Source organism: Podarcis erhardii, assembly GCF_964252035.2.
Source record: "Podarcis erhardii genome assembly, chromosome: 10".
In the NCBI taxonomy this organism is placed as follows: Eukaryota; Metazoa; Chordata; class Lepidosauria; order Squamata; family Lacertidae; genus Podarcis; species Podarcis erhardii.
The window spans coordinates 37,054,556-37,079,842 of record NC_138500.1 but is presented as its reverse complement, the minus strand read 5'-3'; the positions used below and the strand labels follow the sequence as shown (position 1 = coordinate 37,079,842).

The window sequence follows — 25,287 nt, the reverse complement described above, 5'->3', positions numbered from 1 at the left end:
AAAAACACGAAAACAAAACATTGCACATATTGATTTTTTAAACCATTTTTAAAGTGCAAACTTTACCAGTATTTACATCGTTAGCAAATTAGCTCCTGAAATTATGTCAAGCCTCAAGGGGGCTTTCCAAACTCTGGGCTTTTCTCAGGAGAACTGCACAGCCTTTACTAAGCCTTCACTGTTCAACAAAATACAATTCTCACAAGTGCTGCCATTATTACTTTCCTAGCACTAAAACTGCTAAGTAAACACTAGCCCTGATCCTTCCATGACAGGCAGAATTCTTACTATAGCAGGCTGGCAACCGCACAGTGCTAGTCTTCTACACAATTACATTCATAGGCAGATGCCCGCATCTGGAAGTGCCCTTGGAGCACAGTTTCTCCTGTGTGAGGTAGAGATGAGGGAGAAATCTGGTTTGGTTCACATCTTAATGGACTTATCCATGCCGTTGTTTAATGTCAACAGTAACCTACCTGTACCTCCATTAATTCTCCATTGTCCACATGGCATTCTCTTCCAAGTCACATTCTATCCTCCTCCAGATTTTCTCACGCCCTCTCCTTTTGGAGCATCCCTGGTATGAAAGAATCCAAACTGAGGGAGGTCAGTGATTTGGAGGAGAACATCATATGGACAATGGACAATTAATGAAAGTACAGGAAAACTTACTGTTCCTATTAAACTACAGTATGGAAGAGCCCAATGTGAATATACCTTATTCACACTTCCTGAAACAATGTACGTGAATTTAAATACAGGTAGCTTTCAAAATTCACAGTTCTGTTAATTTTCATGATGCAGTTCTCCAACCCAAAGATGTGTACAAAAATGCATATATTAGGGGGAAATGTACATTACTGTAAAATGCATAACCAAAACATAAAATAGCAAATGGATGCAGAAATGTGGTAAACTAAACTTAAAATTATAAAAATGTGAAACTCATGAGAAACTGAAACTTAACAGTTTCATCATTCTCTAGTGTGAACCCCATTAAAATTAATGGGACATGTGCAACAGAGTAATTCATTAGAATTCAAGCAAATTACTGTTACAACATTCTTCTGCAACCAGTGCTGATAATTAAATTGGCAGATGCCTTTTCATCGTTTTTTTAAACAAACAAAAAAAGCACCACTAATGTATTTCTCACCTTTTCACTTCCTAACCATATTTATTCACATATCTTATACAAGTATTTTCATACATGAAGTTTTATTTCAATACAAACTTCACAGTGATTGCGGTATTATTTTAGGCTAAAGACATTGATTTGAGAATACTGCCCTGCTATAGCTAGATGTTGGGAGAGCATCACAAATTATCTCCAGAGAAATACATCGGACAATGTATTTTAGTGGTTAAACGTAAAAAAAAAAAAAAAACCAACAACAACCAAGGACAACAAAAATGAAAACAAAAGCCGAAAAGATTATACTGTTTGGACTGCATGCTATTGTTCTTATTTGCTCATGGCAACATCAGTCACTAGACAGTTGCAGGTTTCTAAAGGGATGTGATGAGCGACTCCTATCACTGCTTTTCAGCCAAAAAGTAGTTCCCATTAGAAAACATAGATTTATCAAAAAGAGATAAATACCCATGTTTGGACCACATGATTGGCAGATCCTCATTTATTCAACAGTTGGGACAGTTATGTATATATATTTAAGATCATGAAACAGAAGTGGAATGGAATCTAATATTTAATATAAACTAAACTGTAAGGCAAAAACAATTTTGGGGCAAGGTTTAAGTAAGAATCCTCTTTGACTATTGGGCCAATGTTAGCAGCAGGCAAGAGAGATAACAAACTCCATCACAGTTTCTACCTTATAAATATCTGTCTTCAGGAGATGCCAAAAATGTGCACTTCTCCAAGGTGTGTAAATCTCAGCTTACTGTTTACATATGCTTCATAAGGGAACAGTAGCGACTATGTAAAGTGGAATGATGCAGGTGACTGTTCATGAATATGCAACCTCCCAACTAGGATTGCTGTTTCTTATTTATACTATACTTCTCCTAAACCCCAGTCTAGTTAAGATCATGTATTCAAGACTTGACTGTTCAGGATTTCTGCAGCGTAGAAAAAGTAGATTAGATTAAGGCAGAAAGATTTACACAAGTAATTAGTCTATAACAGATTCACCTCATTTCATATAAGGTGACTGATGAGGTGAAATACACTGCCAGGAGTTATCACCATCACATTTTAATACCCAACAGAAAAGTCTTCATTTAGTCTGCACAGGTAAACTGCAAAATTAAAGATTTGGTAGTTTGTTTAGAAGTATTTCTTCTTTTAAAAACAAAAATGCTCTGGGCATCGTGGATTCATCTTGGTAGGATCATCTTTTCTATGGCACAGACAATGTGATCCCAGTTTTTGCATAAAATTGCAAGAAGAGTTACTGCGAAGAAGGTGCAAATGATATGGAAACGGCTTCTCATCATAGGAGCTATAAACTTGGCTATGGTGGAGACGCACACTAAGATTACGGTCATGAAGGCCAAGACTACGTTTATACATTTCCCCAGCAAGACTTTGGCATTAACTGTTTCCGACTGCAGGGCTTGCTGTTCTTGCTGATGAATCTCCAGCTTAGAGACCCGTGTTTGGCAAGATTCCAAAGCTTCCTGTCGGTATAAAATAGGAAGAGGAAGGAGGGAAAGAAAAGTTAAGGAACCATCACTTTCATACATAAAATACATTTTCATTCTATCTGATCTGTTAAGGACATTACCCCCATCTGTGCATAAATCAATTAGCAAAACAATTTACAACTCTTTGATCGCGAACTCTACCATTCTATAATTCTATGCACCTCAAAGTTGAAAATGTATTAACACAAAAACATTAGAACAGGCAACTGGATTAGGCCAATGGCCCATCTTGTCCAGCATCCTGTTCTCACGGTGGACAACCAGATTTGAACACAAGTGCACTCTTCCCCTGCCTGTCTCCAGTCATCCATAAATGTACAGTACACAGATTCACAGAATTGTAGATGTCTTTTTCCTCCTTGAAGGAGAACTGTGCAATGGCCAGTGTTCATGTTCTGTCTCATATCCTCTGATTACACGGACTGATTAAAAACAATTCTTTCAATAGAACTTTTCTATACTTATTTTGTTCATTCCCACAACAGCCTAGTGAGGGAGGTTATAATTTTTCCCATGGAGAACTGCAGTTGTTCCTATCTTGCAAGAGCAATGTCATTTCCACACTATAGTTCCATCAGAGATAAATGTGAAAAGTTACTGGTTAGATGTGAAAGCTCTGGCTATGAGTTTATGGCTGCAATCCTAAAAGTGAAAGGGAATAAGCTTTATTGAATGCAGTGGGGACTTAGGCATCTGAATAAAGCCTCATTGGATTAGCAGTATTTCTTTGAGAGGGAGATGCAAAAGTTCTTTTTAAAGACATAAAGAATAGGAAGCATGAGTGACTTCCTTCTCCATCTCCAAAGGCCCAAATCTAGTCTTAAATTGGAACTCAGATCTTTCAGTCTAAAAAATCCTGTGCTTTCATCACTGGACCACAGTGGCTAATTCTTTGGAAACAAAAAAATAATCTGTTACTTAATTTCAAAAGTTGGTACCTGAACATCTCGCGACCGTTCATAGGCCTGATACGCCACCTTTTCTTCAATACTAGCAAGTTCTTGCTTCAAGTTGGCTGTCTCGTGCTGGTGGAGGTCTGTTAGATCATTCAGCTGGTCTTCCAATCGCTCATACCTTAACAAAAACAAAATTCACTTGGCTTTTATGTGAAATCTAATGAAAGTGCATCCCTCCTTATTTGTAGGTTGCATCAACATCATTCTTTATCAGGGTAACTTTTTGTTTCCCTCAGCTGAAACCCTACTGGCATTAGAAAAGTATACTACCTTGAATACAAGCTGAACATTGTAAACCTTTTAAAAGTTTATTATTATTATTATTATTATTATTATTATTATTATTATTGGCATTCTCACTAAGTTGTAAGTTTTTGCATGTCATTATAGAAACTAACATGACAAGAGGTTTTTTACCCCATGAGTGCTCACCTGATAAGCCTGCTGAGAACTCTGAGAATACACTTCACACATTACCCTAACAGCAAATTTGGCAGCCTCTTCAAGTGCATATATGATGGGGAAGCATTAACATGGGCCTATGTAGTACATGCAGCTGATCATTGTCATGGGTGGAGTTCAAGGGTACTTAGTTCAAGCTTCTCTTTGTTGCATTGCTTTGACACCACCTCACTCTCACCTATCTGTGAAAATCAATTTCAACTGGCCAACATAATAACGTACCTGTACCTTTCCTCCTGCAGCGTTTGAGAAATAAAACCATACTCTCTTTTGAATTGTACTTTTAAATTCTCAATGTCATCTGCCAACTGGGATTGTGCTTCCTTTATTTCCCGCAGTCCCTCGAAGAGAATTGATAGTTTCCCATGGCTTTCCAGAGCATTTGTTCCACCATGGCCAAAGGACTGGTTTCCATTGCTGTCCGCAGAGCCAGATGTTGCACTTGAGCACTCATCATCACTGGTGTATTTTGGTTTGGCCACTATAGTAGCACTTCCGCCGTAGGCCCTGGAAGTAGTTTCCGGCCTAAAATCATCCAGGCTGCTCTTTAAGTGAGCAATATTGTCAGCACTACCAAATTTATTCCGGATCAGGTTTGCAAACTCTCTGGATTTGCTGAAAACAAACACTGGTGGTGTCAAGGAGACTCCTGGAACACCTGTTTTGCTGCTCTCATTGCTCTGGCCAGTGGTACGAGATTTCCCATGGGCATCTTTCAGGGAATGTTGGATTTCCTTCAGGCTGTCTTTGGAAGTATCCTTGGTACTTTTGGAGGAACCGTTTTGTTCTATCTCTTTGAGCTTTCTGTGATATTGTTCCAATTTCTTTTGCAACTGGGCTATGGAATGGGCAGACTTTTGATTCTTCTTTTCAAATACTTGTTTAATTCGCCCCGCTTGTTGTTTGTCCGCACTGTTCACAAGCTTCAAATACTCTGCCACATTCCCATCCCGAGCTGTTTGTTCTATTTTGATCTGCTCCGTAACTTTCAGAATCTTTTGCTTCAAACTGTCTGCACTGAGTTTTACTTTGTGAAACTCAAACACACCATCAGGTACATCGAAGTTGAGGTTAGTGTCCGAACCTCCCCGGCGAATATTAAGAGGCAGGCTGAGGGTATTCATATCATGTCTTTCCACCTATAAGAGATTAAAATTCAACCTTAGTTTTCTATGAAATAATTCATAAATAATTCTAAAAAGAAATTAATATAAGATCACAAAGCATGACATTATTTGTGATGTGGGAACATTATTGCAATGCAGGAACTTGGGCCAATGGGGAAATAAGTGTTCTGCTCATTCAGCTATGCAGAACACTAGTATAAACATCGTTAGCACCACACAATCCCCTAAAATAGTAAATATTAGGAATCTAATGTTGTAGTCCTATACTGTACACACTTGCCTGGGAGTAAGCACAACTGAATATAACAATTCCTTCTGAGTAGACTATGCTGCTCATACCAAAACAGTGCCATATTACTCAAAACTGGCATCAAATGATAAAGTTAATACCATAATAAGCACAAAATGTCTTCCAGATTAAAAAAATCCATAAGGTTTTTAGTTTGATACACAAATAAATTATCCTCCATTTTCCTAACTACACTCTCTATATTAATTTTGCTGAGCAACTGTTTCTGATTTTCAGACCAAGCAAATACTTCAGTTCCTTTTTATCAACTTAGTAGCAAATGCAACACATTGCTTTCTTATTTGACCTCTTATTCTGTAGCTCAACTGGTACCCCTAGCAATTTGATCCAATAGTACATTATTTCCCTTCCCTGCAAATGAGCAGAACTAGTTTCTCACAGTTCATGAATATGATGTACATCTGACAAATATCGGTACATAGTAAGTATGCTTCTTGAGACAGAACACATCCTATACCTTTAAAGCACAAAACAAAACAAATTCCTTCCAGTAGCACCTTAAAGACCAACTAAGTCAGTTCTTGGTATGAGCTTTCGTGTGCATGCACACTTCTTCAGATACACTGAAGAAGTGTGCATGCACACGAAAGCTCATACCAAGAACTGACTTAGTTGGTCTTTAAGGTGCTACTGGAAGGAATTTGTTTTGTTTTGACTATGGCAGATCAACACGGCTACCTATCTGTAACTTTAAAGCACACTTTAAGCAAATACTCTCAATCAAAGAATGTTGGGCACTGCAATTCACCCCTCAATGAGTTACAATTCTCAGCAATGACAGTGCCTAAAATTCTTTGAGGAAAGAATAATGTGCTTTGAATGTGCTTTATAGTGCTTACACAGCCTGAGTGCAAGTAATATACCTTCAATTGTACCCTAAGTCTGAAAAGCTATCCAGTCATGAAGTGGAAAAGTGTTAAGATGATAAGAGAACCTGGTTTGTAGTGCAATGTACAAGGCAGCAGTACTGTATCTTTAAGTTATAACCTACTGGATACTTTGCACATTGGACCTGATAAGCATAGTCACACAATGCAATAAAGGAGGTAATCATTATTATCCTTATCCTGATTCTTAATTGCAGCAAAACATAATTTTAATTGCCTAGAAAAAACAACAAATCCCATAGAAATGAAAATGTTCCCTTTTATAACACTTCTTATGTAGTGTTTGTGCACATGCATGACGAGGCTGTGGTCAACATTATTCTAACTAGGATGTAATATGCAGTGCAGATGAGATGTAACATGCTCATCACAAAAGATACGTGCACCATCAGCCTTAGCATTCAAATTATGGTAGGTGTTTTTAATTAAACATGAATGAATTTTTACCAGACATAATAGCCAGACTAAATCGGAAGTCTCTGCTGATGAGAGAAAGCAAAGAGACTGACTATATACATACATACACCCACCATAATCCCGAAGCCCAGCGGCTCGCTTACTCAGCTTTGGGAAGGCAACGTGTGGGCTGTGTGTGTGTGTGTGTGTGCGCACGTGCGCACCAAAAAAGGCCTTGAGCGGCCATGTGTTGGACCACCCTGGCCTAGAGGCCTACTTAAAATGACAGTGAGGCTGAATTCCTTCCTAACAGATTTTAAGAAGAAACTATTTTCTTAGAGACTGGCCATGTTCCAAACAGGAAGGAAGAATATCACTGTTGGTATTTTAGTAAAGATTTATTAGTTTATTTCAAATATTTACAATCTACGTCCTGGCCTTCATTCTCAAGATAGCTTGCAACAAAATTTAACAATCCATGCAAAATAAAATGCAGGCAGTAGCCGAACATGTTATTGCTCGCTCAGTTCACAGTGTAGGACAGTTTTGATGATTGAGATTAATGGTCTGCCATGCTAATGAAATGACAAATGCATTGGCTGAACAAAATTCAATCCAAATTAAGCAGAAGCATTTCAATATTATCTCAGATCTAACACTGGACAACTGACAAGAATTATGAATTATAAGATGCTCCTATAATATATGTGGGCATAATATTTATATTTATAAAAGCAGCATCTATTCCATAATAATGATCTAATATCCAATATGGTTTGCTTTTTGAAAGCAGTAAAAAAGTAATCTCTACTCTGAATTCATCTGCATGTTCATCCGTCACACTTTATAACTGTTACTCAATAGGCGTACAACACACTGCAAATGTATAATCGATAGTCTGACGTATTGCCACAGGGATTTTAAGAATTATGGGAGTTAGAGCACAGAGTGATTACAGTGACATGCAATACGCTACATAGCAATTCAGCACCAAAAGCAGAAACGTCCTCAGACCTTCATGATTTTAACTCTTGTACATTAACACGGAGCCACTCATTTCCTAAAGCAATTCAGCCCTCTCGACTCATAGCAAACTCAGACTAACATTGTCAGCTAACTAACATGTTTATACAAAATCTAATCAGCAATGTTACCCAGGACAAAATGTACATACTTCCAAGGCCGGGTGGATCTGCTCACAATCCTACATAAATGTTTATTTCCTTTAGTACAAAAGTATTCTAAAAATATTTTGCATATACCAAGACATGAGCCTGAACAGCTGCTGTTCTGACCCTCTTCCTCCCTGCTTTAAACGATGGAATTTCTCTTCCTCACAGAGGTAAATTGCTCCCCAAGCTCTGTGGTTTCCTATGACATGCCATAAAACTGGACAAAAGGCAAGGGAAGGAACAGGGGAGAGTTCATCTAAGGCTGTGAACCTACCCCAATTACTCTGCTTCCAGTGCACTACCACTGCTGTTCTGAGAAGCAGTGTACACACAACATTAGTTGTAATTCGTCTCTACATGTAATTCAAATCATATCTGTCATTTTTTAAAATTAAATACTGTGTTTTAATGCATTATTCCCCACACCAGCTTCAATCCAAACTGAGAAAAAGAGCAACCAATTGTATGTTAAGCTGGTACAGTGGTGTCTTGTGTTACAAACGCTTCAGGTTACACACTCCGCTAACCCAGAAATAGTGCTTCAGGTTAAGAACTTTGCTTCAGGATAAGAACAGAAATCGGGCTCTGGTAGCACGGCGGCAGCGGGAGGCCCCATTAGCTAAAGTGGTCTTCAGGTTAAGAACAGTTTCAGGTTAAGAACAGACCTCTGGAACGAATTAAGTACTTAACCCAAGGTACCACTGTACTGTGTAAATAGTGTTAGCTAGAGGGAAACAACATACATACAGAATCACATCACCTACTAACGCCATGGGGTGTTAGAGCAGGGGTAGTACCTCTGGTGGGGGGGGGACCACATTGTGCTTTTTCTGGGGTAGTTTGCCCATCTTTGGTCCCCACTCTTCACTCACCTGTGGCTCCTAGAAACTATTAGCATGTGACAGTGGCCACATCCTGGGAACGGCTTCGACTGGCCTTAAACCATCAGTGACTTTCCCTGCATGCAAAGAAAGGCTCTGGTGGATAGAGCAGAAGAGAAAATGGAAAATGGAAGCTAAATTGTTATGCTGGGATGCGCCAGATTCAGAACATCTTGCCTGTGCTAAAAGATCTATAGAGGCTAGCAGTCTGTTTTCAGGCACAACTGAAAGGGCTGTTCTTGACCTTTAAAGCCCCAAATGGCTTGTTAGCAGAATTTTTAAAGGACTGCCTTCTTCAATAGAAATCTTCCCAAAAGATCTGCTTCTGAGACTGGTCTACAGGTAACCCAATATTCAGGAGATGAGGTGAATGGCAACTAGGGAATTAGCTTCTTCAGTGGTAGCCTCTCACCTTTGAAATAGCTTTCCTGGGCAGATTGTGAAGTGCCTATATCATCATAAGGTGAAACCTACTACATTTTAAAAACATGTTACTGAATTCAAAGTTTTGGTGAACTGCTGTTTTTAAAATTGTTGGCTGCTTGTTGTTTCATATATATTTTTGTTGTTTCATTGCCAATTGCTTTAAAATGCTTAACATAATAATTTGTTTTTGAGGTGCTGGTCAGTAAGCAACTCACCAGAACACAATGTTAACTATCTCCCATTACAATATTCATTGTAGGTATGTGAACATGAATAAGTAAAGGGTGTGCCACACTTATCTGGGGTGGATCCAGAGCTAAGTTAGGTGAACTCAGTACACACTGAAAACAATAGGAGTCAGGTTCAACTACTTTGTCAAAATCTGACCATTATCCTTTCCTCTCCTCCAAATTCCAGCAGGTAGTTATTTTTAATGATATCTTGTTAATATTTCAGCAATTCCCCTTTGTACCTGGATAGCTAGCTAACATGCTCTCCTTTTGTTTCAACACATGAGCATCTCTGTGTGGTTTTAGCTTCTTTTCTCCTTTTTGTATGCTACTCTCCAGGATAGAAAGATGTGCTAAGAAGGAATGCACAGCAGCTAATTTTGGTAACATACCTCCAGCTAAAAGCTGAAATGGTTGTGCTCTATCATTTACACACATATACTTCTCCATATATACCCCACTGTGTGGAAGGAAAGCACTATGCGGAGAGAAAATAAACTTAACATTGTCGTGTGGAACTTCCCCAAATGCCATTGCTCAGCTGTAGCTTCCTTAACACATAATCACTCTTAGTTTGAAAGAATATATTCTACAGCATTTCACGACTCTATAAATTATTCCATCATGCAGACAGTACACAAGTGAGTCATTTGCTTATTGTTATCCAACTCTTCCCATTTTCCTATATACTGAGAGTAAGAAAGCCTTCATATGCAGATTTTGACTGCAGAAGAGGCTGTAGATGTATATTGTAAAAGAGAAGTGATGAAACAGCAAAACCGAAAACTGAACTTATTAAAATCTGCCCAGCATGTGCTATCCTGAAAAGAGTTATCAGCAGAAGGACTAGTGTTCTAAGTGTTCCATACGCCTTAACATTTCTTTTCCATGTATTCTACAGTGAAGACCAAATCTTTGTTCACATTTTTCTTGCAAATGTAGATTTGTTGTAGAGTTAATTACCTATCTGTACCTTTTGTTTACTATGAGGGGAGAAAGCATTAATGAGGATAATGAAAATAATGATGCAATTGAAGGAAAATTAGACAAAGTAGTCTCATTGAAATCTTTTGTTGTTTCCAATGAACTAAAGAGCATATAGCTTTATCCAGATTACACTCATTAAACTCTAAGACGAATATACAAGCATTATGCAAGAGCAGCTTCACATCTGGACTGTCACAATCAGCCAACGAGAAATGTGCACACCCTAGAATGTGCAATGTGCTCATGCCATGCACAGTACTCATAATGTATGTTCCGGTGACCCACACAGAATTATCTCCTTTACAGTGTAGCAGAGGATCAAGCCAGGTCACAAAAACCAAAAAACCTGTGCTAATCCTTGCTGTGATGTTCATGCAGCTTCCAAGAGCTGCCCAGGGGAGCAGCTTTGGCCGTCTGTGTCCCGAGTCAACTGTCAGCAAATTAGATTGAAGGATAAGAGGCAGCTCCAGATGTGCCCTAACAGCTTCATCAACACACAGTCTGTTCCTAGTATTTGTGTCGCTGGAAATGTAAGATGTAATCATTATTTGGAGAAACATATTCAAACATTATTTTTGCTGTGTCCGTGACTGAAATGATAAGACTGTAAGACAGCCTGGGATTCTGCATGTCTAGGCAGGGTATTTGCAAATGCCCAGCAGCGCAATTCAGAATGCTTAACACCTACAAGCACTGGGGATTGTTCTGATTGCTGCCTGTTGACTAGCAGAATAAGCACGGGTACTACTATCACTTAACTAACATCGTATAACATTTCTGGGTAGGATATACTTCTGAGATGCTGCCTGGTGTACTTTTTGTGCTCCTAAAGAAGCTTTTTACTGGAAGCTCCCAGTGTTTGCAAGCAGGGCTGCCTAAGTAAAGATAAAGGGAACCCTGACCATTAGGTCCAGTCGCGGATGACTCTGGGGGTTGGGGCGCTCATCTCGCTTTATTGCCCGAGGGAGCCGGTGTACAGCTTCTGGGTCATGTGGCCAGCATGACTAAGCCGCTTCTGGTGAACCAGAGCAGCACACGGAAACGCCGTTTACCTTCCCGCCGGAGTGGTACCTATTTATCTACTTGCACTTTGACGTGCTTTCGAACTGCTAGGTGGGCAGGAGCAGGGACTGAGCAACGGGAGCTCGGGATTTGAGCCGCCGACCTTCTGATCGGCAAGCCCTAGGCTCTGTGGTTGAACCCACAGCACCACCCATGTCCCAATAGGCCTGCCTACACAACCATATATTTAAGGCACCCAGATAATCTCCAAGAATCATGGGAACTGTAGATTACCTCTCCCAGCACCCTTAAAAACCCCTACAGTTGAAATGCATGCATTTTCTCATTCAGAGACCAGTTTTATACAAATATGAATGCCACTTGGTATCATTAAGATTATATTAACCTTAACTATACCAAGTGTGCAAGCATGTAGAATTTGAGAGGCATTAAAATGCACTCTGTGCGTAGTAACTGTCAAGTGCCAGCAGATGGAGCTGCTGCTTTTAATCAACTATACTGAGAGGAACAGCAAACCTGAGGGCTAGAATAATATGGCCTCTCTGGATATTGTGATAGTTATGTTTTTCTACTTGGTCTCGTTCTCAGACTGCTTAGTGGTCTTTTTTTTTTTTTTAACCCCATATCTTTTCAACTCATCCACAGATTCCTAAGACCACTGAAGTGAAATGAAGTGAAACTCACTGGTTGACTTTGGGCCAGTCACACTCGGTCAGCCTAACCTACCTCGCAGAGTTGTTGTGAACATAAAACAAGGAAGCGGGTGAATGGTTTATTCCACCTTGAGCTCCTCAGAGGGAATATTTTATTTATTATTACATTTATAATAAATCCTATTTATCGGATTGTAGGCAACCTAGCAAATGGAATTATCAGGTACAGGGGTCACATTCACCCCAATATTTATTTTAATAATAAAATAATAATAAATAATAAAAGTCCCAACATTGAAGAAACTAGGCTAGTAATGTGGCAACAGAAAGGGTCAACAAAAGTTAATTCCACATCAGTCATGCAAATGTTTGTAATTCTAATCCTTGTGCATTGTTTTGTACAAGAAGATCAAAACACAGAGAGCATTGACTGTTAACAGGAAATTGTGCACACAGATAAAATGAAAACATCAATGTGGACACCACCCTAGTCCTTAATTTCCTTTCTCTCTGTGGCATTGGATTTCCACTCATGTCCCCATGAAAATATGTACAATGCTGTCTTATTATTGATCTTTGTTTTGCTTTGATTCTTAGAGAAAGAGTTACTTTGCTGAGATCCCTTTTGTTCATGTTCTTACAAACAGAAGCTAAAATTAGTAGGACAAATTATTATCTAAATAGGGCTCAGGTCTGTGTGCTATACATAAAATATTATCAGGAAGTGAAATATAATTTCTCATATATGTATAAACAAATGTTATAAAAGTGTTGTTTTTTTCTAGAAAAAACATGTATTACAGACAATATTTTTCTACAAAAATGCATCTCAGAAGCCCTGCCTTAACTCTCTTAAGCAGTATGCCATTTTATCATTTTCAAAAGTCACTTATTAGTATTTCATTATCAGAATGTCAAAACTGATAAGATGTGTAATACCCCAGATAATATCATTAACAATTATATAGCCAGAGTACACCTGTCAAAATCAAAACTTCTCAGGACTAACTTAAGTTAATAGTTTTCCATTTATCTACCCTAAAAATGACAGGAAGTTGGCTATCACCCACTGTGTTTCACTATTCATTTTCCATTAAATTAATTAAAAATGAATTCGTCTGTTCCAGGTTCTGAAATAAAAAGTCCATATGGTATGCAAGTACTTTTGTTTTATTACATAACATCTAATTTAGTAATGTGCTGTGACCGAAAAACTCATTAAGTATCTCATTTGACCAAAAGATTCAAAGATTCCTATACTACAGAGGACAACCAATTCAGCTACAAGCATCGCTTTTAATACCCTCAACACTATTTGTTAACAGCGTTCTCAAATATTATCGTAATTAGCCTTCCAAAGCCATGAAAACCTCATTTGGCAGCTGCAATCTCAGTATTAACAAAGGAAAGACGAACAGCTTAGAGCCAGTGATGTGGTGCTCATTCTGTTCCCTCATCTGGAATTAGGCAGGCTAAAATAGAAGGGAGGTCCAGGAAAGCAAAAAATCCTTACAAAAACAAAGTTTGAGATATTTGTAGATTGTACCCATCAATCAGAATAACCTTTGCCCATTATCTCTCAGGCAAAAACAATATTTGTTTTTTTTCTACATAGGTTCTGAGAATTGAATTAATCAGAAAGCTTCAGGAAGAGGAACTGCATCCCACTGCCAGTTATTCAAAAGAAGATGGCTTCTCACGTGCTTGTAATACAGTGGTACCTAGGGTTACAGATGCTTCAGGTTACAGACACTTCAGGTTACAGACTCCGCTAACCCAGAAATAGTACCTCGGGTTAAGAACTTTGCTTCAGGATGAGAACAGAAATCACGCAGCAGCGGTGCGTGACAGCAGGAGGCCCCATTAGCTAAAGTGGTACCTCAGGTTAAGAACAGTTTCAGGTTAAAAATGGACCTCCGGAACGAATTAAGTTCTCAACCTGAGTACCACTGTACTACTTACCAGGAAGGAACGTGGAGCAAAAACCAAGTATGGACCAAACATGCAAGGCTGTTTGAAACCATTGTCTAGTGACATAGGCGGTAGATACACCATGCATAGGAAGGAAAGAACAAAAATTGTTTGTTTTCAACGAGCAGCACCACTTTATTTAGACTTCCATAGATAATTTACTTTCCATGCTCCCAAACACCAAAAGGGCCAAACAAGACACACATTTAAATACATAACTATGTTGTTTTCCACAGGAGTTACAGAACCTAGGGGTGAGCAGGAAGGTTAGGCTTATGTCTTCATCACTCCCACACTGCAGTTTGAGTGAGATCACCCCCTGCTCCCTGGCATGGCTAGGAATCTTAGAGGGGGAATTTTCTACCCCTGTAATTAGATAGGAAAAACAAAGTACATAGCTGCCTGCTACGTATTTAAGCAAACATGTAGTCTGGTCTTCAGTCATCCAGTGACATAGATTCAAAAGGAAGTATTTCTTCATACAGTGCCTAATTACCTCTGACTGTCTCCACCTTGCCCTACTTGTGAGCTCCTCGGTGTTGTGGTTCACATGTAACATTACACTATACTTAATTAAAAGCAAACTATGATTTACTGTGAATTCGCAGTGAGCTAGTGCACAATGCCAAAAACGTACCACTCTGCTCTGTCCCCGACTCCTGCTCCTCTCCCCTGCCAAGGAACAAGCCATTGTGTGGCTTGGTTGCGACATCCAAACCTCTTGCATCTGAAGTAGTTTGTTTGGAGAGTGCTTCAAACTATCAAGTGGCAATCAAGCTTTCTTTTTTGCTTACTTGTGGTGCTTGGGGAGAAACAAACTGGTGCAGCCAGAGCCAAGGAAGAGCGGAAAAGAAGGAGCAGCATGATACGCATTCACTTTAAGCCATTGTTTTTAACTATGGTTTAATGTGACATGTGGACTGGGCTACAGTGGTACCTCGGGTTACATACGCTTCAGGTTACAGATTCCACTAACCCAGAAATAATACATCGGGTTAAGAACTTTGCTTCAGGATGAGAACAGAAATCGTGCTCTGGGGGCACAGCAGCAGTGGGAGGCCCCATTAGCTAAAGTGGTGCTTCAGGTTAAGAGCAGTTTCAGGTTAAGAACGGACCTCCGGAACAAATTAAGTATTTAACCCAAGGTACCACTGTATTGACATGTGCAGGCTGCTGGATAAGATTGGCTTTTGACAAGATTTAGAATACTATTCCTTACTTTCTGAAGAAAAGAAAAAACCTTTTCTGATCAAATTTCATGTGGACTCTGATTTCAGAAACCTTTCAGTGGGCGACTATACAGGCAGACCTGCTTTCTGTACCTCAATATAGAGGGCAGGTGCAACCTGTTATATAGGGATTAAAAAGCTCTGCTTGCCAGAACTCCTACTCAACACAGACCTTAAAAGGTACTGCAGCCTTCCTTTCCCAATAGACTTATTATTCTAAAAAATGTCTCTCCTGGCTCTAACAAGAGGCACATGTACCACTCCATCGCCAGTCCACCGTACAACCACAAATCCATTAACAGAAGCCATGTGTGTGAACAGGTAGACATTGATTAGCATCAAGCTGCTGTTTCTAGCACAAAATAAACTGAATGTATATAGAAACCAACCAACAGTCTAAAAACCTCACTAGACTTCCACAAGAAAAACTGTTAACAAGTTTAGAAAAAATTGATTCTTTGACATATTACAATATTTGCAATGATCTAACATGAAGAAAGTAAGATACCCAAGTCTTCTGTTCAGCTCTCAGCAGGCAGATGAAATTTTATGTTTCCTATTAAAACATCATTTAAAAATATGGTTTCTGTGCAGTGATCCAAATGACAGTTTAGACCTATTACAGTTTAACACAGTAAGTTGATAACCTATACAGAATGTTCCTCACTGGAAGTGTGTGTGTGTGTGTGTGTGTGTGTGTGTGTGTGTGTGTGTGTGAAGAAAGCCTTAGGAATTAAATATACCTACCAGTTACCCCACCACCACCCAGAAAAACCCAGCAACAACTTGAAGCCAAGGGCTGAAAATGAGGTCAACTAATGTAAATGGTGGTTGCAATTTATGCAAGACAGGGAAAAGAAGGATTAAAGAACCAGATTATCTTGAAGCTCAACTAATAGTTGATTAAAGGAAGGAAGTCGCTTTCCTGATTTCATTACTGTGAAAATATTCGTTTTGCTCCCACAGAGAATAAAGTTATCAATGGCTGCTAGCCACATTGGCTAGGTTTTACCTCCAGGGTCAGATCAGGGGCAGTACTGTATGTCTCTGAATACAAGCTGCTGGGAACAACAACTACTGGGAACCACAAGTGGGTGGAGCCCAGTTCTGTTCAGATCCTGCTTGCAGTCTTCCCATAGGCATTTGTTGATCACTGCAGACAAAAGAATGCTAGACTAGCTGGACTGATCCTATAGGGCTCTTCCTGTGTTCTTATGTACATTTAGGATAAACATACAGTGCTAGGATGCAAGTCCAAGTAAGACTTACTTCTGAGCAGACATGTTTGCATTTAAAAAAACCCTGCCACTACATTGTTGCTATGTTGCTTTGTTTATGTTTTGCACTTGCCAACATTTGATTTCAATCTTTGCTACGTGCTATTTTATTCAGACCTAAAGAAATACAGAAAATGAATAATTAGGCCTATCTCACCTGCCTTTGTAACATGCTGAACAAAGCAGAGCATATAGCCCTGAAAACCTACAAAATGCAGTGCTCTCTGTCTTAACATAGCTATTACAAACAATCCTTCCTTAATCTCATTTTTGTAAGCTAACTAAATCAAGAAGACATTTGCTTGAACTTTTAACCTTAACGTATTCTGAACTTACTTTTTTATATAAAAAAAATGCTGTAGCTAGTCCAGATCTTTGTTAGCTGAAATTGTTCTTGAAAAAACGTAAGTGCTTTGAACTTCAGAATTTTGCCAGAGTACCATCAAGTGCAGCATGAGTACTGACTGTGTGGATATACTATCACAGATCAAACAACACAGATGGAACAAACAAAATGCTTTTCAAAAGAGGTAGTTTATAGAAGGGGTATGCTAGATTACAAAAAACTGGCCACCACTAAATTAGATTTGAAATTTGATGATAAGTGAGACTAAAGAAAATATAAAATTTTTTGGAAGAAGTGCTAGATTATATTTGAATGAGTGGACATGAGATTGTAAACAAGTTGATAATTTGTTTGGAAAAAACTTTTAACGATGTAAATGGGAGCGGGAGACGTGAGGAAGTCCAAAGAAGTGATGAAATTATGTCTGTGATAGAAGTAAGACTGTTTATTATTTGTGCATTTATATTTAAAAACTTTAATAAATATTTATAAAAAAAATATATATATAGAAGGGGTAGCTAACAGATGTTGTTGGACTACAGCCTCCATAATCCCTAACTGTTAACCATGCTGCCTCAGGCTTATGGGAATTGAAGTCTAATGACATCAGGAGGGCACATCATTGACTACCGTGATTTACATTGTCAGTGATAAGTTATCATGTACTGAATAAACAAGCAATGAGTGATAAAAGTGATGTACAAATTGCATAGTTTGCCTATGCACATCTGAAAAGATTGCATACACAAATGTAGAAAGGGGAATACGTAGTGGTTTTGTTGCCCAATACTTCAAGATCACAAGTATAAAGTTCCCAAGTATAAGCATGCAAGGAATATCAGTATGATATTCTGAAAGAATATCTAAAGGAAAGAAGAAGAAATAATATCAGAATCAGCATCAAATTGAGAAGAAGAAGAAGAAGAAGAAGAAGAAGAAGAAGAAGAAGAAGAAGAAGAAGAAGAAGAAGCAGCAGCAGCAGCAGCAGCAGCATTATAGAAGAATAGATTCTGGAAATAAAAAGTAGAATTACTATAACATAACATTTCCAGATGAGCAAAAACAGAAGAATGATTTGTGGCACCTCAAAAACCAACAAATTATGATTGCATACGCTTTTATGGACTACAGAAAATTTCATCATAATATAGATTGGTGTTGTCATCTCTGAGAGTTTCCTATTGCTGTTATTCAAAGTCTGGTAGAGTGTCTATTTTATACTGTCACATGACCAGATATCACTGCAACACAGAATGCTTTACAACCACCCACCAAGAAAATGTAACTCTTAATTTGTGTGTGTCATGTCAGTGCAATTTCAATGTCACTGTGAAAATATAGAAGCGAGAATGAAACCAGTTGTTTGTTTCCCCTGAAATCTGAGTTGACATTTAAATTGGCTATGAAACTTGCATAACAGAATAGTAAACTGATACACCATAACATGCTTTCTACAAAGGGTGGCTTAACAGTTACCCAGTGCAAATACAGTAGAAATAACTGCTCTGCAATACTAACATTACATGGCAAAACAAAACAAAACATTAGGACCAACTACAACAGCTCCTTTCTTACTAGCAGTTTTGTTCAGGTTTTACACCATTTGCTTATTTAGTTCTGAGAATACAGAAAACATTCATTAAAAAAAGTTTTTGCATCTCCTTGTACTCCCCTTCTCATTCCATTTTTGTTCACAGGCTAAGAAAAATTATTACATTTTCAACACAACTGTACTATATTTTTTTATGCACAAACTGAGTGTAGAACCATTGGCTCACTAAGGGCTGAAGCATGTGCAGTGGCTTTGCTGACAGTGTGCAATCTCTCCAGCTCCAACAACATCTGACAGGATTCCAGAGAAGGCTAGTGATATTGACATGTCCATTTCTCAAGCCTTTGTCAAACTTGCTGAAGGAAAATGTCTTGTCGATTTCATCAGCGCTGCTTATCAGCTGGAGAATAGAACAATGCAGTTAACAAGTCCTTCCCTCTACCTCTGCCTCAGTCTAGAAAACCCTGGTGAAAGCCTTGTCAGTTTCACCAGGTTCCCCTGGAATCACAGCTACAGGTGTCTGGAAACACCATAAACTGCATATTTCTGTCAACTCAGAAAATAAACCTATAGTACATAATGCTAAGGCTCTATGAGCTAAAGCCCTCTCCACTGCCCATTGTTAATCTGTTGCTGCTTCTCATCAGATGATAATGTTTTCAAACAATACCAGCTAAATTACAAATGAAGGAGATTAAGATATTGTGTGCAGAGAAAAGCAGAATGACTCAGTATGAGATTAATCGCCAACAATCTTTGCAGTTCTGAAATATATACTCATTAACAAAGAAAGCTCTCTCTTTTTATGACCCCAGATTTTCCATTGAAATAATACCTTGTCCTTTGTGACAACGATCTCTCACAATCTAGTGTCATGAAACCTAGGATGATATAAAACTTTTTTATTTCTCTCTCACAAATAAGTATAAAAGTTAGACATGGAAAAGTCAATGATGGAAATTTCTGTCTACTGGGGCAGGGGAATCTGTACCTTAAAATAAAAGCCAAGCTGTACTAGTTTTAGTACATTTCAAATAGAAAGCCTACCCCTGCAATATGCTGACTCTTGCAACACTGAGAACCTAGCTCTCTTAGCCTAATGAGTTGTGATCCATCATCATCTCTCTTTCTTTCTCTCTCTCCCTCTCTCTCTCTCTCTCTCTCACACACACACACACAAAAACACAAAGCATGGGGCTTAATTTGGCCAGGAACTATAATGCACATATCTCCCTAATATACAACTTCCTCCAGAGGAACAGTTTGTACTTCCTCACCCTCCAAGGCTAACAATGTTTCTCCAGCCAAATATCTACAGTATTTGCAAAACACAAGGACTTGAAGTAAGACTCATTTGAGGGTTGACAAAATTCTCTATTGAAAGAATTCTAATTACCGTATTTCTCAGTATTAACCCCTGCCATAGTGTGAGGTTGGTGGGGTTTTTTTAAGGTACAAAAAATTATTGAATTTAGGCACACTTTGCCAAACAATCCAAAGATTGATAAGTGACTATGAAATGGGATCATACTGATTAATTATGGCTTTTAGTACTCACAGTGTACTGTTTTCTGTACTTGCAATAGAATCATAGCTGGGAATAAGCCTCACGGAATTCATTTGTAATTTCATGGTGAGGATGGGCAGTTAGGCCTGAACTCCACTAAGACTGCTTAGAATTGCAGCCACAGAATGCTATACAAAAGCGACCTTCAAAATTACTGAATACACTGAAGGAAGAGGAAGCAATAAGGAATTTGCGTTTCTAGATAACATATAGAAATAGTTAGCTGTTAAATAAATGCTATCCATTTCTAGATACAAAGATTCTATTTGTAAATTCACAGGGTAAGTGAATCATTTTTCAAAGCACAGGATGAACAGTGAAAACAGCATCAGCTATCTAAATACTGCTTAAAAGGGCAATCAGGTCCCTGTAACAATTAAATTCTGTGTCATTGATTCCTGTTCCTCCTCCTACAAACTTTGGAGGTGCTTTCCTATTCAAAAGTCACACCCCCAACCCTCTGCAAAGCAAACTTTTTTCTATACTCTGTCTGGGTCTTTGTCTTACGTTGAGTCCTAATGTCTGAGCTTCTTTGCCTTCTTTTTCTCAAATTCGCCAGTGGAAATGCTTGTGACTGTCTTCTAACATAACTAGCAAAAACAAAACCTTCAGGGTGCATTTGTGCCACTAGTTAAATGGGTGGGAAATAAATCACTTCAGAAGCTTATAGGGCACGGTCACATTGTTAGTCTTGCAAGCTGCACAGAAAATATTTAAAAGGTTTTGTGGTGAGAGGGGTGCAAGGGAAAATACGTTGCTCTCTGAAGCACATATCCTTCCAAAGCAACATATGTACAATTAGGCAGTTAGGTTATTAATAAATATAACCAAGGAGAATAACAACAACCAAGAATTCTTCAGTTACTACCATCACCATTGCAACGTCTATGAATCAGCTGTTTCTTAAGTGCATAGGCTCCTTTACAAAAGAATGTTACTGTCAGAGTCACCCGTGGTCCCAGCTCACAAGAGACCAAAGTCCTCTCCAGCTTATGTACAAAAGCTTTTATTGAAGAACATTATTAGCTTTACATCCGAGGTCCGTGACTCTACGTCTGTTATGCTTAGACCGCTGAAGTCCCCTCTGAGTCAGTACCGCCTCTACACCAGTTTAAGAGGCTTGTACTGGTCCACCTCTTTCTCTCTTTCCTTTTCCGCAGGGTCTTTCTGCCCCCCTGTGTTCTCTCCCTTCGGGACTCTCCAGAGGCTGAATCCTCTGCCGCCTCCTCCCCCCTCCTTCGGGCTTTGGGACCAGGCTCCTCCCCAGGACTCTCTTCATTTCCGCGCGCCTCCCATTTTGAACTTGGCGCGCGTACGTTGCTCCTGACCTTCCCTTCGACAGTTACACTGCCCTCGATACTACTTTCCTCCCCTTCCGGCAGGACGTTTTGCCCTGATCTCCTTCCCCTCTCTGCTTCCTGTTCTGCTCCTTCTGACACACTGGTCACTCCTCCCCCCTCACTCCGTTCCAGCGGAGCAGCCGGTCTCGCTCTCCAACTCCCACTGGGGGTTCCCCCTTCGTTTCCCTGCTCCTGACTGCTTCCCCCTCTAGCTCCCTTGGCTTGACCAGAGGGGCTCCCTTTTGGGAGTCCTCCGATTCACTGGACGGACTCATGGACAATCTTGGGTCATTGTCATCCTCTTCCTCGTCACTCTGGAATCCTTCCCCCTCACTCTCTGTCTCCTCCCTCATCTGCGTCTCTCTCCCTGAACCCCTGACATCCATCCCCCCCTCGAAGCCCCCCCTTCCCCCCTCCCGGCCCTCGGAGGCAGGTCGTGGGAGCCGCAGCTCCTCGGAGGTAGATGCAGGATACAGTTCGTTTGCTTCAATGTCCTCTGCTAGCAGCTCGGTGTATGTGTGTTCGAATGCGGGTTCTTCACCCAAGATGTTCTCGGCTCCCTCTTCCATTGCTACTTTGTCTGGTGCTGCCTGCCAAGGCCCCGTCAGCCATTTCTTGCGCCAGTCATCCTCTGGTTGCTCGTCCCACCAGTAAGAGGGTTCTGTGTCTACCCCCGAACACGATCCCCTGGGCGGGCTTGATTCTGGCGTTCTCTCCTCGGTGGAAGAAAAGCCCCTGAAAGTACTGTCTGAAAGTGTGGGCGTAAAGAGCCAGTCATCAAAATACTCGGCTGGCATGGGTTTATGCGGGAAAAGTGCATGGAACTCGTCTTTCAGAAGAGGTTCGTCTAAAGCGTAGTCCGGCACCCAAATATTGGCACTGGCCGGGGTACCCTCTCTGGCTAGAAAGTATTCTACTCCCTCTACCCCCCATCTCGAGTCCAGGATCTCAGTGACCTCGTTGAGTGGTTCGGCCCTGGGCGCCCCCTCCCTCTCGGGTGACTGAGTGCGTGCGTGCAGTACTGTTGCAGACTCCTGAAACCTGTGCGGGGTCTTGTAGGGAGTGAGCACCGACCTATGAAAGACCGGGTGCACTCTGGAACCTTCGGGGAGGGCCAGTCGAAAAGCTACAGGGTTAATCCTAGCCTCCACCTGGTATGGCCCTAGCTGCCTGTGTCCCAGCTTCTTCTTAGCCAACGACATGGCTGGCATCGCTTGGGCCGCTAACCATACCCAGTCCCCCACCTGGATGTCCTCTCCCACTCTCCTGTTTTTGTCTGCCTGCACCTTATATGCTTGTTTGGCTAGCTCCAAATGTCTCCGCAGCTCCTCGTGCACCTCTTGCAGTTCTGCTGCGAACTGGTTGGCTTCTTGCGTCACCCCCTCTCCCGGTGTTACGAACCCCGGGAAGGTTCTGGGATGACGACCATTGTTCGCGAAGAACGGCGTCACCCCCGTCGACGCGTGCTTCGTGTTGTTGTAGGCAAACTCCGCCATCGGCAGGTAGTCCACCCACGCCGCCGGGCGCTGATTGGCGTAACATCTCAGGTACTGCTGCATGATCGCGTTGACTCTCTCTGCTTGGCCGTTGGTCTGCGGATGCCTTGCCGACGTTAGGTTGATCTTGACATGCAGGATACCTAGAAGCTTCCGCCAAAAAGTAGAAACAAATTGGCGCCCCCTATCGGACAGGATGGATTGTGGCAGCCCATGCACCTTGAACACGTGATCGATGAAGAGTTTGGCGGTCTGTTCCGCCATCGCTACCTTCGCGCAAGGAATGAAGTGCGCCATCTTGGTGAACAGGTCCACCACCACCAGCACCGCCGTCTTGCCTCTGGAGCTGGGCAGGTCAGTGACGAAGTCCAGCGCCACCCTCTCCCATGGTTGCTGTGGCGTCTCCAGCGGTTCCAGTAACCCCGCTGGCTTCTGGTGCACTGGCTTGGACCTCTGACAAGTGTCACACCTGGCGACGTAATCCGCTATCTCTCCCCGCATCTGGGGCCACCAAAAGTCCCTGGCCACCAGTTCTATTGTCTTCTCCTTGCCGAAGTGTCCCGCACTGGGGGCGTCGTGCAACTGCTGCAGAACCCTCGCGCGGAGCTCTTCGCCCGGTACGTAGAGGGCACCTTTGTGAGTTAACAGCCCGTCGCGTAATTGGAACTCATCTTCTCTCTGCGAACCCCTGCGCAGCGCCTCCATCTTGGATTGTGCAAATCGATCTACTTGCAACGCACGTCGCACCGCGTCCAGGTCGACTGCGATGGTAGCGCACGTCCACGCCTGCGGTGCGAAAATGTGCTTGGCTGCCACTGGCGCTGCTTCCTCGAGATATTGCGGTTTCCTGGAGAGCGCGTCGGCTATAACGTTGGATTCTCCCGGGATGTATTCTATCCTGAAGTCGAAATCCGCGAAGAATTCAGCCCAGCGCATGTGTCTTTGGCTCTGGAGCTTCGCCGTGCGCCAATACTCTAAGTTTTTGTGATCTGTGCGGACCTGCACTGTGTGCTTGGCACCTATGAGGAAGTGTCGCCACGCTTTGAAGGCAGCGTGGATGGCCAACAGCTCTCTGTCCCATATGGTGTAGTTTTGCTCCGCCTTGCTGAGCTTTCGGGAGTAAAAGGCACAGGGTCTCCAATTTCCTTGGGAATCTTCTTGCAGGAGCACGGCTCCCACCGCTCTGTCTGAGGCGTCGGTCTCCACTCGCATGGGTCTGCCCGGATTCACGTGCATCAGCTGCTCCTCGGAAGCGAAGAGGCTTTTAAGCTTCCTAAAAGAGCGCTCCGCCTGTTCCGTCCAAGCGAACTTCTTCTTCTTGGAACTGAGGGTGTCCGTGATTGCTGCTGTCTCCTTTGCAAAACCCCTGATGAATTTGCGGTAGAAATTGGCGAACCCGACAAATCTCTGGACCTCCTTCCGATTGCGTGGGCTCTTCCAGTCTAACACGGCGCGGACCTTGACGCTGTCCATGGCCAGCCCCTTGTCAGACAGCTTGTAGCCGAGGAAATCCACCTCCGTCACATCAAACTGGCATTTCTCCAACTTGGCGTAGAGCCTGTGTTCTCGCAGTCTCTGCAGGACCTCCTTCACGTCTCTTTCATGAGCCTCCTGCGATTCCGAAAAGATCAGGATGTCGTCGAGGAAACACACACACTTCTTGTAGAGGAGCCCCGCCAGCACGTGATGCATAAAGGCTTGGAAGACGTGAGATCCATTTTGGAGACCAAACGGCATAACTCTGTATTCATACGTGCCCAGAGGCGTGAACATGGCCGTCTTCCACTCATCGCCCTCCCGGATACGGATGAGATTATACGCTCCACGCAGATCCAACTTGGTGAAGATCTTCCCCTTCCGCACGGTCGCTAGGAGGTCATCAATCTTGGGCATGGGGAAGGCCTTGGGCTTGGTCATGGAATTTATGGCCCTGAAATCCACAATGAGTCTTTTCTGGGGCGTGTCTTTCTTCTTTACAAAAAACACAGGACTGCCCCCCACTGCTTTGGACTCCCGGATGAATCCACGCTTCAAATTATGCTCTATGAACTCCCTGAGTTCTTGCATCTCGTCCTCAGACATGGAATACAGCTTCGCAGTCGGCAGCTGCGCCCCCGGCAACAGGTCGATCGCGCAATCGTAAGGTCTGTGGGGCGGCAGCCGGTCAGCTTCCTTCTCGCAGAAAACCTCCAGGAAACTCTCGTACTTGCGAGGAACTGCCTGCGCCATGCCAAGTTGCAGCTGCTGCTCCGCCCCTTCCTCCTGGCTGGACTGGATACAATGTTGAGCACAGTACGATGAGCAAAAGGTGATCTGCCGTTGGTACCAC

General features: G+C 41.6%; 1 protein-coding gene across 3 annotated transcripts in view; it reads right to left on the bottom strand.

Annotated features, from left to right (window-relative positions):
- The window catches only part of TMCC3 (transmembrane and coiled-coil domain family 3), a 99,841-nt gene continuing 74,554 nt past the window's right edge, over positions 1 to 25,287 (bottom strand). For all 3 annotated transcript variants that reach the window (XM_081878280.1, XM_081878282.1, XM_081878281.1), the window contains exons 2-4: positions 4,311 to 5,227; positions 3,609 to 3,744; positions 1 to 2,643 (exon numbers count right to left, since the gene is read on the bottom strand). In XM_081878280.1, coding sequence (XP_081734406.1) covers positions 2,341 to 2,643; positions 3,609 to 3,744; positions 4,311 to 5,227 — 1,356 coding nt within the window. In that variant the 3' untranslated portion in view covers positions 1 to 2,340. The remainder of the gene's footprint in view (positions 2,644 to 3,608; positions 3,745 to 4,310; positions 5,228 to 25,287) is intronic.